The sequence below is a fragment of the Zonotrichia leucophrys genome, chromosome 5 (genome assembly GCF_028769735.1).
Source record: "Zonotrichia leucophrys gambelii isolate GWCS_2022_RI chromosome 5, RI_Zleu_2.0, whole genome shotgun sequence".
NCBI lineage: Eukaryota > Metazoa > Chordata > Aves > Passeriformes > Passerellidae > Zonotrichia > Zonotrichia leucophrys.
The window spans coordinates 43,168,879-43,189,626 of NC_088175.1; the positions used below are offsets into that span (position 1 = coordinate 43,168,879).

The 20,748-nt window shown below is 40.5% G+C and overlaps 1 protein-coding gene across 3 annotated transcripts; it reads left to right on the forward strand.

Moving 5' to 3' along the window:
• The first annotated feature begins 8,732 nt into the window (after positions 1–8,732).
• UEVLD (UEV and lactate/malate dehyrogenase domains) lies at positions 8,733–20,470 on the forward strand. Of its 3 annotated transcripts, none has more exons than XM_064714859.1 (12): positions 8,733–8,792; positions 10,459–10,543; positions 11,167–11,229; positions 11,942–12,108; positions 13,524–13,659; positions 14,067–14,188; positions 14,813–14,918; positions 16,617–16,787; positions 17,545–17,718; positions 18,003–18,087; positions 18,713–18,836; positions 20,134–20,470. In XM_064714859.1, exons 1-12 carry the CDS (start codon positions 8,751–8,753, stop codon positions 20,296–20,298), a joined length of 1,440 nt encoding a protein of 479 aa, XP_064570929.1. In that variant the 5' UTR covers positions 8,733–8,750; the 3' UTR covers positions 20,299–20,470. The 3 variants fall into 3 exon arrangements, with proteins under 3 accessions (XP_064570929.1, XP_064570930.1, XP_064570931.1); XM_064714860.1 differs by having other exon boundaries at positions 11,945–12,108; positions 20,134–20,434; XM_064714861.1 differs by lacking the exons at positions 8,733–8,792; positions 10,459–10,543; positions 11,167–11,229 and having other exon boundaries at positions 11,983–12,115; positions 20,134–20,434.
• The last annotated feature ends 278 nt before the right edge of the window (positions 20,471–20,748 follow it).

The window sequence follows — 20,748 nt, forward strand, 5'->3', positions numbered from 1 at the left end:
TTTGAACTTCTTTATTTCTAAACAGAAGAGTGCATGTCATTTGCAAACCATGCAGTGATGGATACAGCCAAAAGATTATGTTGGCTTTTGCTCTGTCTGGAATTCCAGTGCCAGTCTAATTCAGTATGAGAAACACACACCCTGAAAACAGAAACTTCTAGTGTTTGTATGTAACCTGTGCTTTTGAGCTCAAGCATATGCTTGGGAATTCTTCTCCTGCCCTGTAAATTTTTAGATTTGTTTAACAGCTACTGCTGCTTTACAAACTGTGTTTTTTCTTGCATTAAACATCCGATGGTTAAATTATTTAAAATGTGAAGCAGTCATTTATCTGATTAGTTTTACTGTTCAGAAAGAACATCAGAATTAAGTTCTGTTAAAATGCGTTTGCAGCTTTTCAGTATTAACATCATATTAACTAGTTAATACTTGTGATTGATTTCAGCAAGCCAAAAACCTAAAATAATATGTATAGCAGGAGCCTTAGTTCAGTTACTTACCTTAATGCCCATATTTGCACATTATTTTTAACTATGCATTTAAAGACTGTTTGTTTCAGTCACTGAATTTGTTTACAATTAGCACAGGGTTCATTAAGTCGACAGAAGTTGCACTGAGACCTGAAGGTCAAATCTGGTGTTGCATCCACTTGGGTTTCCCCAGATTGCCCTTCAAAGCTCACCAGTGTCACTACTCAGCTTTGCCTCAAGCTCCAGGACTCCATTGGTAGCAGCTGCATTCAGCTGCTTCAGGCCATTATGTTTTAATGCTGGAAATAGGTTAAGAAGTAGAAAAAGGGTTTTGGGCATTGGTCAGGGGTGGGGAAAAAAGAAAAATTACCTTGTGGAGAAACAACAAAGGAACCTTTCCTCTTGGGGCTATTCTTAACAGTGCTGCTTCTAGGAAGCAGTTCAGATAGCAACCTTTAAGGAACAGTCTTGGAAGCTGCTGAAGTTTAAACATCTGATTCTTAATGTAAGAAAAAACAGCTTTGCCTTTTTAAGATGTTTTCTGTCAATGGTGTACCATTTCACTGCCTCAGCAAAATACTGATGTAAGTTACTGGTATAGGTTCTCTAGACTATCTCAGTATTGGCTAATATGGAGCCCAGGTGAGGATACCATTGTTGCTCTAACTTTCTCTATTAACTAACAAAAACTGTTTCTCAGTGTATGCACTTGAGACCATGCAAGATAGTGTAGCCTCACTGTCTAGAAGTGTGTTGTATTCTCTGCTGCATTGGGACCATCTCAAATTTCCTGTTGGAGATTTCCTGGCTTCTAGAATTACCCATTCAGGACAATGGGCTTTGGGACCATGATCAAGTTCTGGGTTTGTACTTTTTTATTCTTTTTAGCTGGAGAAAGACTCGAGGTCCATCAACCCAGACAGCTATACCATCTGTGAGCAACTTCCTACCTGGCTGGGGAGAAAAAAGTCTCTTATGAAGCAAAAGAAATATATTAAGTTGAAATTGGTTCAGTTGGGAAAGAAATCCGCATTTCAGACAAATACAGGTTAAGTAAAACCTGATTATTTCACCACTTTCTGATTATTTAACCATGCAAGATCAGTTAAACTTGTTAATCTGTAAAGCACTTTGTCATGTAGATGGTGACTGGAATGTACTCTGCTAGCCTCCCTAAGACACTGCATAACTTCCTTCACACAGTGATCATTGCTTCAGTTTTGTCTATTCCAGTTGAAAAATTATTCAAGGACACATTTGTCATTTTACAGTCAAGAAGTACTTTCTCATAATTGGCATGGGATGCTGATGGGTTTCCAATTTTGTACAAATGTTTGGCTTTTAATGTGCTTGCATATTTGTTGCATATTTGTATGTCAGCTAGGAAGGAACTAAACTAGTTTTTTAATTCCTGACCTTGTATCCAAAAACCTGTTTACTGTTTGCCAGATTAATAGTATTTATCTAATGACAGTATTTCAGTACTTCCAAAGTGCATCTGAATTTGAGATGAAGAAAAAAACTGGAAGAATGCTTACATTGGTTTATCAGGATTGGATGTTCAGCTAATGATTTAATTGTATTTAAGGAAATTGTGGTTTGGTTTTAGATTTTTAATTCACCGTTTGACAATGTGCCTTTTTACTAAATTGTGTCAAAAAATAATGAATGTAGGAGGATAAAAAGGTTGGTTTCTGCTATCTCAGATTCTATATCCTTAAACTTGAGAGTGTGAAATGACGTACTTTTCATAAAACCCTTCCAGGTCTGGCTTTGATTGCACAATTACGGTAGCTACTTCTTTACTGCTAATGCTAAATCAAATGAAGGGCACTTTCTATTGATGACTACTTTTTGAAAATGTCTTGTATTTACACTTGAGCTGTATTTCACTTTACAGCGATGTCTTTTGGAGGCCAGGGTTTTGCATATCACAGGAAGCCTTAGTGTGCAACTCTGTGCTGTGCTTTAAAATAAAAATCTTTCAAGAAGTATATGAGATCTCTATGGAAATCTGGATTTATTTTTGTGTAAAGCCCAAAATATTGTCCAGGAAAACTAATTTTCTATTTTTTTTTTGCATTTTGTAACATAATCTAGTAGCTGATACATATTTCTAGATATAGCATATTTCTGGAGACCAAAACATGTCAGAAAATAAATATATGGAGAGACTGGTGTTTAAATTGTGACGAATGTATTTCTATTTATTTTGGTGAGTGGGTGTGACGCAATATTAAAGTGTTAGTGTGTAAATAAGGGTGCTTCTAGTTTTAGCCAATGATTTTTTTCCTTTGGGGATATCACGTGTGCACAGTGTCTTTTTACACAATGTGACAAATCAGGTTAAAAACTGGTCCATAGCTTACCTGCTCTCTGGTGCTGTCAAGGAAGTGTATACTTTAGCACACACCAAATGCATAAAAATTTTGCTGAGTATGTGTACAATAAATTACAGGCATTAAACATTTTAGTGCTATTTCTCATTGGTTTACTTTTATGGAAGATTTATCAGAATTACTTTCTGCTGTTTCCTCTGAACTCCACATACAGCAGTGTCAGTCTGAATGTTCTCTGAGAATGGTTCTCATGCAGCCACCAAGAAGGTATGAAAAATGTAATGGAGTCACTTAACCCTTCAGAAAAGATCTGCAAGTTGCTGGTGTCTCCTGCAGTTTAGGCTGTGACATGGTATGTACTTGGAGGAACATGTATTTAGAATTATTATATGCCCAAGTGTGCCCATTGCCTTTAATCTTTTGCATTTGAAGTGCTCACAAGCAGCATCCTTCCATGTTCCCATGTAAGGAGTCTGAACTCCCTTGATGGCTGTCTCCTCTGGAAGGGTTTCTGCTTTGATGGTGGAAGTGTAAATGACTGTTCTGATCAGCTGGTGCTGTGACCCACTTCCAAATGGATGAATGGATACACATCAGTGAGCACACCTGCCTTTGTGCCAGCATTGCTGTTCCTCATATTCTTGTGCTTGAAAAACCAGTCTTCTAAAATATTGCAAATCTTCATTTAATGTGTCCTATGATTACCTTCTTTTGAAGGCATGTAATCATATCTTCCTTGGAACTACCTTGTATAGACTTCCCTTGATATTTTTAATATATCTTAACAGCTGTGATGAGTCAATCTCAGCTGTTATTTCAAGGCAGAGGTGTTCTGTTCAGGAGGAGGGTGGCTTTGCATTGAGTCATTATCTTAACCCAGCCAGTAAAGCTACTTCTGGAAGCAAAATTATTTTACTCAGATTGGGGAAAAACAAGTAATTACAGGTTTCCCTTGTTTGAGGACCACTTTTAGTTGTAGTTTATTTGGAATAAGATTTCAGTTCCACAAGACAGAACTGCAATTTATTTATCCTATAGATAGCCTCTTCTTACCCTTGGAACTGCATATGGAAACATTTATTTTTCCATGAGTCTGGGAATCTAAAAAGCCTGGGTGTACTATGGTTACCAGGCTCTGTGGGATGAAATTAAGGACAGAGGTCATTCCTGAAGTACTCATATATGTCATGAGTTTAGTTCTGATTTCTCTGTCCACAACTAACAGTTCTGGTTTTCCACACTACCTGGTGCTTTTTTGCTTTGAGGGTTCCTGCCTTTGATTCTTCATGGCAGTCTTGGGTTTTGCCTACGTCCTTCTCCCTCCACTGGCAAATTCATGATTTTGTTTCCTGGATGTAACTTTCTTAACATTCCTTGCTTGAGAACAGGCAAATATTCTGAACTGATGCCATCTCATACTCTGTCTGAAAGTGCCATCAACAATTTAAAGAATCAAGAGCTTCAGTAGGTTTTTTTTTTGGTTGAAGGAGTTGGCTTGATTCTGATTTGAAAAACACTTGAGTGTAGAGTTGCAGGTTTTGCAGTGCATGGGAATAACTGAACATGTACTAGTGAACACATGGAGTACAAAAGGCTGTGTGAGTGCCTTTACCTGCACTTTTCCATGTATGAAACCTCTCTTGTGGATTTCTTCAGGAGGGGTAAGTAGCTTCCTTGAGTGATGCAACAAAGGGTACATGATGTTTGTTGTGGGTCTGTCCTCAGCTCCCTATCACAATGAGGCAGTAATTCTCCCTGCCACCTTCTTACAGCTCTTGTGTTGTATGGATGCCTTGTGGTCCTTACATATGTTCAGTATGTCAAGATTTGGCCAAACAAATGCATATGGTAGAGCAGAGCCCCTGTGGATTGACCTGCTGCTCTGCAGCTGATGAATAACACTGATTACAGTTATTTTTGGACAGGAGGGGCACTTTATCTAGTTCTTGATCTGTGCAGAATGTGCAGGAAGGGTTTCTGAGACCTCCACAGTAGTGTCAAAATGGGACTGTAAATGATATGCAGACAGGCACCTGGTCCCACCTAGTCCTGGTGAATGCTGAGAGTTCAGGCAGAGGGATGTGCTGCTGTTACCACCCTCTTCCCTAGCCAAAAGGAGGGAGCCAGCAACCCCTCCTTTATTAGCCTGGCTTCTGTTTGCCAGCTGTGTACACAGGGAATGTGGTAATGGCAGGGCATGGTGCATGACATGGCCCAGGCTATGGACACCTGACCCCTGGACACCTTTACAAGCAGTGTGAGGTGCTGAAGCTGGCAGGAAAATATAACACTTTTGTGGAAAGTCTCTTCACTGTTATTACACTTTTTACAATGAGGGCTGATGTACCTCCTAGCTGCTGGCTTAAATCCAGCCTTGCTTGGTTGGTGCTTTGTAAGTGATTGTTATGACACACAAAATGGTCCCAGTGTAGATCACACACACATGGGTGACTTGCTGGTTGCTCAGAACAAAGGGGAGCATTGAGATACATAATGCTCTTAGTCATGATATTCCCAGAGCTGGAGATGGTTTGGGTTTTGTTAGGAAGCTCATTCCTGCCACTTGTGTTGTGGTTGGCCTGCAGTTATTACCCAGTCTTTAGTAGCTGGGATGATCACTTGAGTATACTTTAGAAGTGCAAATTTTCCCCTTAGCATGTAATATTTACAAGTCGGACTTGTAATTTCCATTCCATTACTCTGAAGGTAATTTAGACAACTCATAGCATTGCATGATTTTCTCCACTGGAGAAAATCCTTTAAAATGCTTCCTGGATAGTAGTTTCCTATTGTTGAGAATCATTTCCCCTGGCTTATCTCTAAGCTAGCAACTGTATAGATGCAGGATGTTCACAGGCAAGCAGAGTAATAAGACTTGTATTTAGAGTATGAAAGTGTGAGGCTGTAGAAATGTCATTTTCCTCTTGGGTAGAGCTGAATAAAATTCCAGAGTCATATGCTGCAAGACAAGATCCATGTCACCCCAAGACTGTAATTTTGCTTTGCCTTCTCCCTTAGCACTTGAGAAATTGCAATCTATTTTCTGTTTCATTAACCATCTTAACTTTTCTACCAAGTCTCAAAGAAAGCATCTCAGTCAGAACAAATGTCAGTACTGCTGGCGAAATGCTGCTTTTTAATACACAGGGTAACCTTTTCTGCAGTGAGGAGTTGTAATAAGAGCTGGATGTATTTCTTGATAAATCTCAGTTTGGGAGAATTTCTACAGCTTGTTTGGTAAGAATATATGCAAAATTCTATGGCTTCATTTGAAAGAGTGTTCCCAGTGATGGAGGCAGAGGAACTGCTAGAGGATACATGGAGTAGCAAGGCTGTGTGTGAGCCTGCTAGCAAGATGTTTCATTACCCAGAGATTAGTTTGCAATACTCTGTTGATATAATACAGAGTTATTCATTGCAAATGATGTTTAGAGAAGATGTTGAATCATAGTAAGTACTAAGAAATTTGCATCTGTAGTTTGGGTACAAGCTTAGTCAAGGGTGACTTCTAAGCCTCAAACAGAAACACTACTACCAGCAGCAGTGTGTCACTGCCATGGGGATGTGGTCACTGTCCTGGTTGCTATGCTTGTTTTGGTTATGTATGAACATAGAGATTTTTAAAGTGTTTCCAAACATCAAACTTACTAATAACTGTAAATATCTATCAGACTTTCCCTGTGAAATAAGAAAAATTTAGATGTTTGAGATTTAAAATTTTAAAGGAATGTTTTATTCTCAAACATTAGTCTGTGCTAAGGCCTTTATGAAACAAAATTATTTCAAATTATCTCTTTAAAAGTTTAGATAAATGTTCATGCTGATCATTCTCTAAAAGTTTAACTGAAGATGTACTATGCTTGCTGGGCAAATGATGTGTAGCACTTGCTGGAATCTGCAGTGCCTGAGGACTGAAGGATTGATCTTGTGCTGTTTTCCAAACTGAACACTGAAGCTGTAACATTCTTCATTACATCACACACAGGTTCAGTATAGAAGCAGAATCAGCATCATTAAGCATTATGTATGATGGAGAAGCTTAATGAAGGTTGTTCTAAACCTAATTATTGTCTGCTATGGCTGTATCAACAACTGTGCTCTTAGTTACTGTCTGCTTCTGGCCTCATATCAGAGGCCTAAAGTGAGGGAGAAAAAATGGTATGAGCTTGCTCCTTGTAAAAACATGCTATTATCATGCTTGGTCTGTTCCATTCTATCAGTTTTCTGGTTATTTAGGGGGATAGAACTGGCATTTGTCATCATTAACCTTGCTGGGCCTACTGTGTTTTCCACTGCATTGGCCATCAGACTTGCACGGCCCACTTTCCTAAAGGCAGTTTTCCAGTCTTTCTGCTGTGTTGTAAGAAGGCTTAAAAAATAAGAGACTAATGCAGGGAAATAAATTCATGTCAGGTTTGTATTTACAGACTTTTAATTCCATAAAGTTGCAAGTCAGTTTTGATACTGTCAACACTGAGGGAAGAAATCCCTGCATTCCTAAATGTCTGTGTATGGTCACAAGGATGGGGAGGTGTCTGGAGGGGAAGCTGTGCAAGTGGGTGAGGTCACTTGGCTTGTTCAGTCTGAAGTGAAGCGATATGTGGAATAAATAAACTTTACAACCAGATACAGGTATGAAGTGGGTATGTATGTCAGCGCCCGGCACAAGTGAGATAGCTCTCGTGAAAACTTGTGCCCCGAGCCTCAGTCTGACCCATATCTTTATTCACAGAGGTATTCCATATACAATACATTGCACAGCTTTGCCATGCATATTCAACCCCGGGCCCCGCCTGTTCTCGCCTCGCATGGAAATCAGAGCCACGTCCTTCTGGGCATGCCTTGTTTGCTGTGGTGGTTGCACAGGGGTCTCTGGTGGTCTCTGAGGCTGAAGATTGTGGTCTTGTGGTCTTCCTCATGACTGAACTTTGGAACTTTTCTCCTTTGCGCATGCACTTTTGGTCCCTTGATGCTTATCTGAGTACGTCTGTCGGCCTTGATTAGCTTGGAGACGGAGGAGTCCCTTTTTCTGGGCTCTTTGCATCCCTTGGTCTTCTCTGGTATTGTTCTTTATGCAAGAAACTTCAAAAATTTGCATTTTCCTATGCCCTTTGTACCATGGCAGAGGTTTCTTAAGTAAAAAGGTTAAAATTCAACACATAGTTCTACAGGCTAGACTTTAAATGCTTAATTCATATTGCTAATTCAAGTGAACTATAAAAATCTCTATTTCAGAAGGCGACTGAGGGAAGAGGTCATTGCAGCCTACAACCTCCCCATGAGGGCAAGCAGGGGGGCAGTCACTGATGTCTTTGTGTGGTGACCAGTGACAGGACCCGAGGAAAGGGCATGATGTGGTCAGAGGAGGTTCAGGTTGGATATTAGGGAAAGGTTCTTCACCCTGAGGGTGCTTGGGCACTGGAACAGCTCCCCAGGACAGTGCTCACAGCACAGCCTGACAGAGTTCCAGAAGCATTCGGACAATGCTCTCAGGCACAGGGTGTGACTGCCGGGCTGTCCTGTGCAGGGCCAGGAGCTGGACTCCATGGTCCGGGTGGGTCTCTTCCAGCTCACCATAGTTTGTGATTCTGTGAACAACACCTTGATCTACTGCATCCTTAAAGCTTGTTCGTCCACGGGTGTCCTTGACTGGACGCTGGCTGCTGCCTCTTCATCTAATTAGGCTTGAAAGTATACAATGATCTTACATCAAAGAAGATCCTGATTCAAGATACTTCCACATTTTGCAACACCACGGCAGGTGGAAACAGCATCTAGCCCAGATGCTCACCACGCACTTATGAGTCCCCCGGCTCCCTGATGCCTTACAAGGGTAATGAAAACCCCCGCTCCTGGCCCGTTCTCCCGGCCGAGCGCAGCCCGCCTCCCTAAGGGCGGTGCTGCCCCGCGCGGGGCCCGCCGGGAAGCGGCGCGCGCCGCCATGGCGCTGGCGGAGGAGGCGCTGCGGCGGCAGCTGGGCAAGGTGCGCGCGCCCGCGGGGAGCTGAGGGGAGGGGGCGCGGGCGGCGCTGAGGGAGGGGAGGGCGGAGGGAGCCGGCGGCACGGGGAGCGCGGGGCCGGGAGCCCGGCGGTGTCCTGGGGGCGGCTGCCCAGGGACTCCCGTCCCTCCTGTCCTGTCCCTTTGCGCCTTCGCATCCCGGTGTCTGCGCTGTCCCGATACAGCCGAGCTTTAACTTGCGCCACGCATCAGTTTACCCCCTTACCCCCCTGGTTCACGCCGTGCCTTACGACTCAAACCTTACTCTTTAGTCATCGGAAATCCATAACTTTGGTTTTTTGGTTTTTGTTGGGTTTTGTTGGGTTTTTTTTGTGGGGTTTTTTGATTTTTTTTTTTTTTTAATATTTTTGTGGCATTCCCCGCGTTCGCGCCTCCACGCCTGAGGAGCACAGGCGCGTTGTTGTAACATCACTCTCAGCGTTTTAATTCCCACGTGAGAAACGGAAGGGGGTGTATTTAGGCATCGGGCATGCCGAATAATTTTGGGTGCGAAATGAGGAAGGTCTGTATGTGAGTCACCCCGTAAATCCTGTGATCTTTAGAAGAGGACAGACTGCTTGATAGGAATGTTTTGTATTATGAGTAGAAGGAGGCCAGCTGGGGAAAGCTGACTTTGGTTTCACAACCAGATATACCAACGCCTCTGAAAAATGCCCTAAGTGTAGGTTGTGTAGACATTCAATTAGGGAACGTTGGATTCTTTTCATTTTTTCTCTACATGAATTTCAGAATCCAGTGATGGGGAGAAGCTGACTGAAAGGTGTTTTTTGTCAGTAGCTCTGTTTTCCTGTAGACAGTAGAAAATAACTGTGCCATGCTCACAGCTGTCACATTGCTGCTGGGGCAGCAGACCCAAGAGAAATTCGATTTTAGCTACTGTTTTGTGGCAATTATTCCAGGGCAGTGAGCAGCTCTTTAGCCCCTGTCAGGCAGCAGTTTTGTTTGCTTAGGCAAGGGTTCCAAAAAAACAGCACCAGGTTTCCTGAAGGAAAAGCAGAGGCTCTAATCTAGGAAATGGAAAATACTCTTTGTAACTTTGGGATGTGGGAGGATGCAAATCTCTTGAAAGTTCAGGTATTGGACTGGTTGGGGACAGTCTGAAGCAGCAGTAATTAATTTTCTCAGCTCTCAATGACAGCTTAAAAATGAAAAAAAAAATTTCCTAGAGCCTAGTTACTTACACATTTGATACATTTGTGGAAAGTGACATGTTAGTAAACTCTTCTAAAATGTGCGCAGGTGGACCCGAGTTTAACTCTGTCAGTAAGAAAATAACCTCCTTTTCCTAAGAGGTTCATATTTTTATTATATTTTTAATGTGTGCAGAGAATACTAAATTTTACTAAACTTCTGCTCACACAGCTGTAAAGGAGAAGAAATGGTATGTAAGGAGTGATGTTCAGAATTTCAACAGCAGTAGCTGTAGTTGCAGCAGAAGCTGTAATAGCTTCAAAGCTTTTGTAATCAATTATTTTTGATAATTCATTTCACATTAAAACTATTAATAATACTGAAAGGCATATTCTTCCCCTTCTTGTGTTTCTGCCTTCTATAGTGTCCTTTTCCCTAACTCTCACACAGAAGCCTTTGAAGTGAAACTTTTTCCTTTATTTTTTCCTCCCCCTTTGCAGTACAAGTTCAGAGACCTGACCATAGAAGAGCTGAAGGATGTTAGCAAGACCTACCCCAACTTCACCTTCTCCATGAACACATACAGTAAGAAGTGATACAGTAACTCTGAACTGTTTATGGGGATTCTTACTTGCCACAAATGCAGGCTGTGTGTAATAGAATGGGAACATATTTCTGTTGTGTTCCTGTCCTCATGTTGACTTGCAGTAAAATTCCTCATGCCGTGTTACTGCTCCTGAATGCTCTTCCAAGGATGCAGACATAGAAAAACCTTGGCAACTCATTTACTTCATGCTACTTCAACTTGTCAGTAATTATAGAAGATTGATACTTTAAATTCTTTATATGTAACAGCTTTTGCCCATATTTCATTATTATATTGAAAGTATTTTGATGGCTTTAGCTTACAGAGTGTGCCTTCCAGAATCCATCAGCCTGACTGGAAATTCCCACAACATCAGCATTACACAGGACAAAAGGTTTTCAGACTGATGATGTGCTTAGTTGTACCAATGGGATTTCTGTTAAAATTTCATTAAGAAAGTATTTTAAAAGGTTGGGGGGACCTTAGTAATATTCTAGCCTTAGTTCTTTCAGGAGCAGTGCATTTGATTTCTAAAGAAAAATCACTGTTGGATATTTGTAGTTGTGGATGGGATTGAGGATTGAAAGGAGTTAATTTTTTTAAACTACATTTTTAATTTCAGCCTTCAAGGATGGATCACAGAAGGACCTCCTGAATTTTAGTGGCACTGTTCCAGTGAAATATGGTAAGATAAATCAAATGTAATTTTCTTGGCAGTTATGAATCTAAATGTAGAATGTGTTGGGTTCTGCCTCTTAACAGTTCACTGTGCAGTGTCTTCAAAGGGGACTAGAAAATATTTAGTTTGAATTGGCAGAAGTCACTTCTACTGCAGAAAGAAGTGCACAGATGCTGAAATAAGGTGTTATTAATTAAACAAGTAAATTACCTATTTAAAAAATAGTGCTGTTTGAGACCATGTTGGGAAACTCTTTGATGGTAATGGAGCTTGTGTGAACTCTCTGAGACCTACACTTGTATAGACAGCATCCAAAAATAACTTGTAGGCAATTTTTTATTTTCAACTTAAAGACTTTGAAGTCTGATGCAAAGCTCTTTATAGATGCTTTTTTGCAGTAGGTGTTAAGTCAAAATGAGTATGAAATACATGTATGAAACCTTTCTTTGCTGGGGAAAGGGACAGGTTGGCTGAGAGAGGACCCTGGGAAGCAAAACAGCAACAGAGCTTTATATTAAGAAAGGCACAATAAGTAGCATTTCAAGTTGATTTGGTTTTATTAATTACCCTCAGTAATATAAATATTTTCCAGTGTGAATCTGGAAGTGCTCTGTCAGGCTTTTTTCCTTTGTTACTACAAAGTGTGAATTACATCACACGCAAACTGGTCTTAAGTGCCTTTTGTCAGTGCAGAAGTTCTGAATGGCTTTTATTTCAGCAGGCAGTTCCTATAACATCCCTGTCCGGCTGTGGATCCTGGATTCCCATCCCTTTGCTCCTCCCCTTTGCTTCCTGAAGCCAACGGCCAGCATGGGCATTGCAGTGGGGAAACACGTGGATGCACGGGGCAGGATCTATTTGCCCTACCTGCAGAACTGGAGCCATGTAAGAGGTGGGGTGGCTGCCAGGGAGGGAAGCTGTCCTGGTTTAGGGCAAATTTGTTAAAGAATCTGCAAAGGAGGGCCCCTCCAGAAAGTGAAATCCACACGGCCCCTCCCCCCAACCGGTTCGGGCAAAAATTCCTCGGAGAGAGGTGGAAAGAACCTGTTTATTTGACTGGCCCCGCACCCCCCAGCACACAAAATGAACAATACCCGATGACACCGCTCTGAGAAAGATGGCAAAATCAGAAAGTCTCTTTCGGGGGTGGTTGCTCTGTTCTCAGTCCCTCCGGCGCTGGGCCAGCCGCTGCAGCCAAACCTTCGGTGTTCCTGGGTCCCAGTCCAGAGCAGGTTCGAGGTGGTCACAGAAACAGGAGAGGAGAAACAGTCCAGGAAGCAATGTGGACTGTTTAGGTAGAACTAGCTAATAAGCAGAGGCAGAAAGCAGAGCAGAAGCAAGAGCAGAAAAAGAGAGCAAGCAAAAGCAGCAAGCTGAAGCTGGAAGTGAAAAAACAGCCTCATGTACCGCTTGTCTCTGTGTCCTGATAAGAGAAACCCAAACAAAACTTCCACTCTTCAGAGCTGGTCTTAAAGGCACAGAACAGATGAATGGGGATATACAAGCATCATAACGTCACCCCAGGACAGAAGCATTTGGGAATACTGCAGGGTGTCATCTGCAGCTTTCAGGCAGTCTGAGGCTGCTGAAAGCAGTTGGGAGTAATTCTCGTGAAAAAGGAACCAATTCTTTACAAAGCAATGTAAGCCTCATGATACTTTGTTGCTGTCCCAGTTCAGTATCCCTCAGGAAGGTTCAGTGGAAGTTTCTGCCTTTTGGGTATGTCTCTTTTGGCAGAACTCTGAAACAGCACAGAGATTCAAAAGTCAGTGCTGTTGATAAATGATTTTATGCACTGTATCAAATTACTCACTTAAATATGACTGCCAGGCCAATGAAAATTATTTAATGAATGCCAACTTTTTGAAATGAATGGGCATGTAAAATGTGTTCTTCACAGTGTGTTTTGCCTGGAGGAGAACTGAGATGCCAGAACTCTGGACAGTTGAGCTCATCTAAGAAGACTGAACTAACTTCTCTTTAGCTAGGATTTGTCTCTTTTATAATACTGGATGTGGCTATATCAAAGGCTTCCATATATTCAATGGATGCCTTCAAAAACCACTAGCACTGGTAATTTCAATTTTAGAATTCATTTTGTTAAATTCCTCATACTCCTGTTTGGAAAGTATCTTCTCAAAGTGATGCTTTTCTGTCCCTTAGGTGTTTGTTTAAATGTTAAGAGTGTCAGTATTTATAATTTGATTAAATTTTGTGTGGCTCTGGCAGTTCAGAGCTGATACCACTACATGAAACAGCTGTTCAGCTGTTTTGTCCTCTGTTTGTCTGCTGTATTTCAGCCTAAATCAACTCTCACTGGATTAATCAAGGAAATGATTGCAAAGTTTGAGGAAGAGCTCCCTTTGTACTCACTGTCATCTTCTGATGCAGCCAGGCAATCAGAACTTCTCTCCTATATTGCAAAGATTACTGAAGGTGGGGATGTTTTCATGGACTCATTTCTAATGTTCTTATAAAATATTCACTTACTGTCATTACCTGATGTCACAAAGGAACCTACATGGTTTATATGTTACAAATTGTATGGCCATGGTCTGTATGCACACCTGTAACAGTAGCAAAGGGAGTGCTGGTTTTGTGGTATCAGTGTTCAGCTTCTTGCTATTGTCATGCTTGTGTATTTCTACTTAGTGAAAAAAACATTCCTGTCTAGAGAGGAATATTTGTTTTACACCTTGCAAGTTGTGATGGATTTTCTGTGCTCAGTCTTGACTGCTATTTTGAAAAAGTAACTTGATTTAACTCTGGCACAACCATGATCCTTTATGAAGCAGATACAGTGTGGACCAGCAGCCAAGTTTGTGGTTTTCTTTTAATTGCAGGAGAGACTGACATGAAATCAAGGAATAAAATTGGAAGCAGAAATGAAGGATGTTTTAACAAAATTACTGTTGTTGGAGCTGGAGATCTTGGCATTGCATGTGTACTAGCTGTTGCAGCAAAGGTACATAATTATTAAAAATAGCAAGAGACCTGATTAAGAGAGAGGATTCCAATCTAACTCTAAGGAATACCTCATCACTTTTAACAACTGTTACTGCATAGGTCATTTGTCTCTTCAGTTCACTTAAGACACACAGAGGTGTTCATTTTCTGCCCTGGTTTCTCAGCTTTTTTAATTCAAAGGGTTGAGTATTGAATTCACTTACTTTGAAAATCCCTAAAGGATTCTTGTCTCAGCAGTAGCCTCTTACAACTGGCATCTCCTAGTTCCCTGCAAAAGGATAATCTGTAGATTGGCTGTGCTTCATCACAGCTGTATGTTAGGTGCAACAGTGACAGTATATTTTAACAGTCTTTTTTAGCATCAGTAATTTTTGACTTCCCAAAGATAGTTTAGGAAGTCTAGCTGGAAAAAACACATTACAAAACAAATAAAAAACTCACAAAACTAAATCCTTTTCCTTGTGATTTGGCAGTAATTTTGACCAGTAATTTTGTTTGATTTGTGCACAGTACAGCAAACAATGAAATGGGAGGAGTTTTGGTTTTTATTCCTCCCTCCCACACGAATGAGTTTTGTTTTGGTTTGTCTGTATTCTGATCTGTATTATTTTTATTCATACAGGATGTTGCAGACAAGGTGGTTCTTTTGGATCTTTCTGAAGGTGCAGCAAAAGGAGGCACCATGGATTTGGAGATTTTTGCTGTGCCAAATGTGGAGATCAGCAAAGGTACGAGATGCTGTGTCTGGAGCAGGAGTGGGTGCTGTACTGTGTGTGCTTGTGCCCATTGTAACAAGAGCAGGACACCTGGGGAGATACAGTGGTACATGGGCTGTTTTTATTTAAAAGTCTGTACTTGCAGGTGAGAGGCTGATGCTGAAATTGGACTCATGCAGAAATACAGAGAAGCCAAGCTAGAATTTCTGTCATGGGCAGAGGAAGAGAGGAAAGAGGGGAAAAAAATATTTGCATGGGAATTAGTGAAGGCTGTGAAAGCAGTGTTCCAAAGGCTGATAAATAAAGGTGTGTTTCAAAGTGCTGCTTTCCTAGCTTGGTGCTCATTAAACATGCACATGACCAGTAGTGAGTCCTTGATCTCAATCACTGCACACTCACACAATGAGTTCTTAATAACCTTGTCCTCAGTCAGCTGTGAGCATACAACTCAGCAGAGTCAGTGCCACAGCTCTCTAATTAGTGATTACTTGTACCCTTTGATGGTTGCAGAGGTTGAGGCCATGCAGCTCTGAAGTTTTCCCACAGGGAAAGCTGGAGCTGGATTGAGTAACATTCTTCCTTGCTCCTGTGTCATGTTTCCATGTTCCTTGCACCCTTTGCAAGATGAAATGAGGGGTTTCCTTGTGCTTCTCTTTTAATTTATCTTATTTTGGAGACAGGGACTAGTTCTGCTTCCACCAGGCATCTTTGTGGCTGATTCTGCAGAAACCTGGCATTGCCTGCTGTACATTCTTTGATCTTATCTTGCAGGTTTTGCTGCTAGCACAAAAAAGGTGTGCTGAACCCTGGTTGTGCAACTGTTCCACAAGTCTGTTTGTGCCTCTGTGCTTGCCTGTTGTATGTTTGCATTTAGCTGTGATATAAGAAGCTCAATAGTGTTACAATACTGCAAAATGCTTGTATACTGTCACCTGCTATTTTACTATGTTTATATCTAGTTTTGGAGCAAGCTGGTATTAATTATATCTTGCTTAATATGGTTTTAATTTGTCAGTGCATTAGACCTCTGCTTTGGCTTCAGCTGGTTACAAAAGTGGTGCTACAGACAAATCACCTTATTTCTGTGTCCAGGCTGATCACCTGTGTGGCACTCAGATATTCAGAGATACCTGCTCAAGGCAGCTTTGACTTATAAATTCCTGCAGCAAGTGTGGTTGTGTGTTTCTTTGGGCTAATAAGTATAATTTGTCTTTTATTTGAGTTAATAAATAGACTTTTGGAGTGCCTTTCATGTGTCTACACACCCTTGATTAAGGAATCAGATCAAAGATTATAGAAGAAGCCTCAGATAAAGGAGTAAAAGTCTTTCCCTTTCTTTAACAGATGGAATAAAAATTAAGGAGACTTTTCATGGATATTTTTTCTTTCTTGCCAAGAAAACTTGGAAAAGTTTATCTGTCAAAGCTGTCTAGATGTTTTCTGGTCTCTGCTCTGTAACCTTGGACAAATTGTAGCCTGCCTTTTGTGTCTGACACCTATAAAACAGGAAAGCAGCTCTTTGGGAGAGCTGTGTTTTATAGGTGCTGTGGAAGTGCCCTAAATTCCACACTGGGGGATATCAGGGGGACAGCAGGCAAAGAATCCCTAATTAAGCTGGATGCTGTAGTTCAGCCTTTAGAACAGCTCCTGGTTTTGCATCCAAAACTCAGTAAGATGACATAAATGTCAAAATTTTCTTTATATTTCCAGATTTTTCTGCTTCAGCTGATTCCAAAGTTGTGGTGCTTACAGTGAATTCTCTGGGTAATGCTCAGACTTACCTCGATGTCATACAAAGCAATGTGGATTTGTTCAGAGGAATTATTCCAGCAGTGTCCCACTACAGTCAGAGTGCTGTTCTCCTTGTTGCTTCTCATCCAGGTATGCTGGTCCTCTGCATCAGGTTCTGCCCCTCACCTGGCTTTTCCTCTGGCCTCTTTTAAAAACATGTTACTGCTGAAAACACCTGGTTAGTCACAAATTCTTGCTACTCTGAAAGATGTTTTCCTTTTCAGCTTTGAGCAGGACACTCTTTGAGGGTTTTTTCTTTACTGTTACCAAGATAAAAGAAAATAATGTACTTTGTTTTGTGTAACAGGTATGTATTTTGTGTGTTTCTGTGCATAGTTCCAACCTGTGTCTACATCATTAGCATCCATTGGCTGTTGTCTTGTCAGTTGTGAGTTCTGTGTGCACATTTCTCCTTGCAGGAAGGATAGATCCATGTGGGTTATGTGCCATATGATCACACTTACAGGCTACTCAGATACAAAGTATAGCATTAATAGTGAATATTGCAGCTAGATTTTGGTGGAAGGTTTAAATTTCCAGGTCAGTGGTACTGTGAACAAAGACAAAGCAAAATCACTACTTAGGAAGGGGAAAGAAGTGTGAGCCTCTATCCTGTAATGCATTGAAGCTCTTCTTACTCTCTTACCACTGTTCTTATTTTTTCACTTCTTCCCCACCTGACTTTGTGTTTTAGGTTGAAATTAACCACCAGTATGTTCCCACATGTTTATGCCTTTTCTAAAGCAAAGAAGTCCAGAGTTTTTCATAATGATGATTCAAAAGTTGCATTTGAGTTGAATTTTGAGTGGTCCTTCATTGACAACATGATTTTGTCTTTGACATTTAGTTGAAGTAATGACATTTGTGTCCTGGAAGCTGAGCTCATTTCCCAAAAGCAGAGTCATTGGAGTTGGTGCCAACCTCGATTCAGAGAGATTTCGGTACATTCTGACCAACCTTTTGAAAGCAGAGGTGCTGGCAAAAGATGCTTGGGTTATTGGTGAACAAGGAGAAGACAAAGGTAAAGTGATGCTTTTTTATCACCATGAGCATGTAACATCCTGGCAGGGCCTAAGTAACTGAATAATGAAAGAATAATTCAGAAAAGTAATGAAGATAATGAGAAAAGTAATAAGAAGAGTGGTAAATTCTCATTATAATGGCTTTAAGTAAAGCAGTTGTGGGGTACCAAATCTGTAGACCTGGAGTAGTGGCAAAACTATTTGCCATCTGTCACAGAAAAAAAAATACTACTTGAAACAAACTACAACCTCACATGCTTTTGTTGTTGTTGTTTCTCTTTAGTACCATCATGGAGCAGCTGTAATGTAGCTGCAAATCAAACAGAAGCAATGGCTGCTCGTAACTCAAGGGAAAAGGTGGCTAACAGGTAGCACCACTGTAACCTTTTTGTTTCCTTCATGTTTAGGCACTTGATTTGGCACTTGTTTACATGTTCTTCAGCTCTTCATGAAGTGGGGGAAGCTTGCTCTAAAATGTTCATACACTGAGTTTATAGAAATTTAGATCAAGTTGTCATTCACTTCTGTGGCTCTGTATACAGCCACTGTTTTTCTGAAATGCTAACATTGTGCCTGTGGCAATGTAAGGAGACACCACAATATACAGCAGAATATCAGAGCTGTTGGATTGTGTATTTAAAACAAATACTAGATGAGCCTTCTGGCCCACTTTGCTCAGAGCTTGTGTTGGAAGCATTTGCTTCAAAGTCAAGCACCAGTTTGGATGAATTTAACTGATTTAATTATCAGTTACACCTCTTGACAGGAAGGAAAATTGTTATGAGTGTAGAGAAAAATTATTGTAAAGAAATTCTTTTCAGCAATTCTATATCCCATTGTGTTGTTTTCCAAAACAGAGAATCATATTTTTATAGTACGCTTTACCTGACATGGTACACTTAAATCTGTATTTTGGGTTTTACATAAAAACCAAAATAAAAATAATTACAATCTCAACATCACTTTTTTCTCCTTTTCCTGGTTTATGTGTAGAGCTATGGAAGTCCTAAAGGGAAAAGGTCAGAGATCATGGTCTGTTGGGCTCTCAGTTGCTGATTTGGTTGACAGCATTCTGAAAGATAAAAGGAAGGTTCATTCTGTATCCACTCTGGCAAAGGTAAATATGTTACTAATACCTTTTGGTTGGCACTGTAATTATATTATTTATCCCAGATGTGACCATTAATTTTAGCAGCACAGACATCTCATTGTTCTGAAGTAGTGCTACTGCCATTACTTTCTTCCAACAACAGCTCTCAACCCTAGTCTGAAAATGAGCAAAAATCACTTGCTGTTTTAACCTGAAACCAATAGTAAAAGTGGATTATTCTCCTAAAAGTACAAGTCCAAACAGAACATACATTTAAAGCTGCTGCCCAGCACCCCTGGAATAGCTGGATTTGGCAGATGAAAAGTGAGTTGTAGTTCCAGAGTGCTTACTATTAAATGTAGGCTTTTTTAGGAGCCAAAAGAATTTTTTATCTTTTCTGAAAGTTTAAAATGCATTTTCTGCCAACATTTTATTTGATTGTTTGAAACAGCTGCTTTTTTACTCTTTAATACTTTCCTTAAGAGGAGAAGATTATGAAGCAATAGTTAACTTAAAATTGTAGACTGAATTTTGTTTGAAGTTTCTCCTGAGAGGCTTCACTGAAGCATTAGGACATTCCATATGATGAGAAAACCCATGTAGAAACATTTATTTGTCACTTCAATTTAGAGCCTTCAGAAGGACAATTTGCATGTTCCTGTGCAGGGAAGTTGAGCTGGATTCTTATTTAATTGAGTACAAGCACATACCTAATTAAATAATTGTTTCCAGTGAAGTTTTTAATCATTCCTGAACTAAATATAGATACAGAGGAGACACAAGTCTCTTGAAGTATCTATAGAATGTAAAATGTCCCAGATTACAAAAATAAATTCAATCCACAGTGTAAACTTGAATTATAGGCATATAAGTTTGATAAATTCTTTTGCAGAGTCTGTATGGGATTGATATTTGAGAAATTTTCCCCAGTTCTTAGGCTGCATTATTTAATTTATTTTGTTCAGTCCTAAAGGAACTGATACTGTACTATGAAGTGTCCCTGCTACTTCTAGCTAAGAAATGGTGTTTAGTGGTATAAACTTTGTGTGCATTACAGACATCTATCTATCTTGGGAAAATTCCCCAATTGTGGCATGGTTCACAAATTTTTATCTGCATGGTAATATTTTACAGTTTCTATACAGTAACCCACTGCACAGTATCTAAAATAAATAGTATTTGATCTAGCCAAACATGCCATATGTTGGAATATCCTTGCTTAATTTAAATAATCATGTCATTTTGTGTAATTGTATGCTTTTGTGTAGTTGCAGCATAAATAAGTAAATGTGTGTGTGACAGTGTTCTTTGTGTGTTGTTTCAGGGGTGTTGCAATATAAACAGTGAAGTGTTCCTGAGTCTCCCATGTATTCTTGGAACCAGTGGAGTGATTGAAATGGTCAGACTGGAGGAAGACCCACTGGTGCAGGAGAAACTGCAGAGCAGTGCAGGCTCAATTCATGACCTTCAGCAGCAGCTGAAACTGTAAGGAAGCACAAGGGAAGCCTCTGTGTCTGCTCACTCAAGTTGGAGATCTGCAAGGCAGAAGAGGTTGCTCCATAAATAAGGATTTCTACAGAAAACAGGAAGCTTTGTTATTTTACTTTCCAAAAGTGCTTTCTCAGTTTAGGTTTAAATAATTTAATACCACACTGTATGGCAATTTTTTCTTTGTAAAGTGCACTTTTGGTAGCCAAAATGAGGCAGGTAACACACAAGAATATTTTACCTAAATTCAGGTGGCACTTGCCTGTGGGTTTTGGCTGCTAGTTATAGCCTGATTCTTGGGTTATTCTCAGCTTTTTGCACCTCTTTATGAGGCAAAAGAGAGGGGCTTACCCAGCTCTGCAGAAACTCCAGCGTGCACAGCCCACTTGAACCCTCCCTCATGGCTTTTAAATGCTGTGTCTGAGGCTTGTGTGGGTACAGGCACACTCCA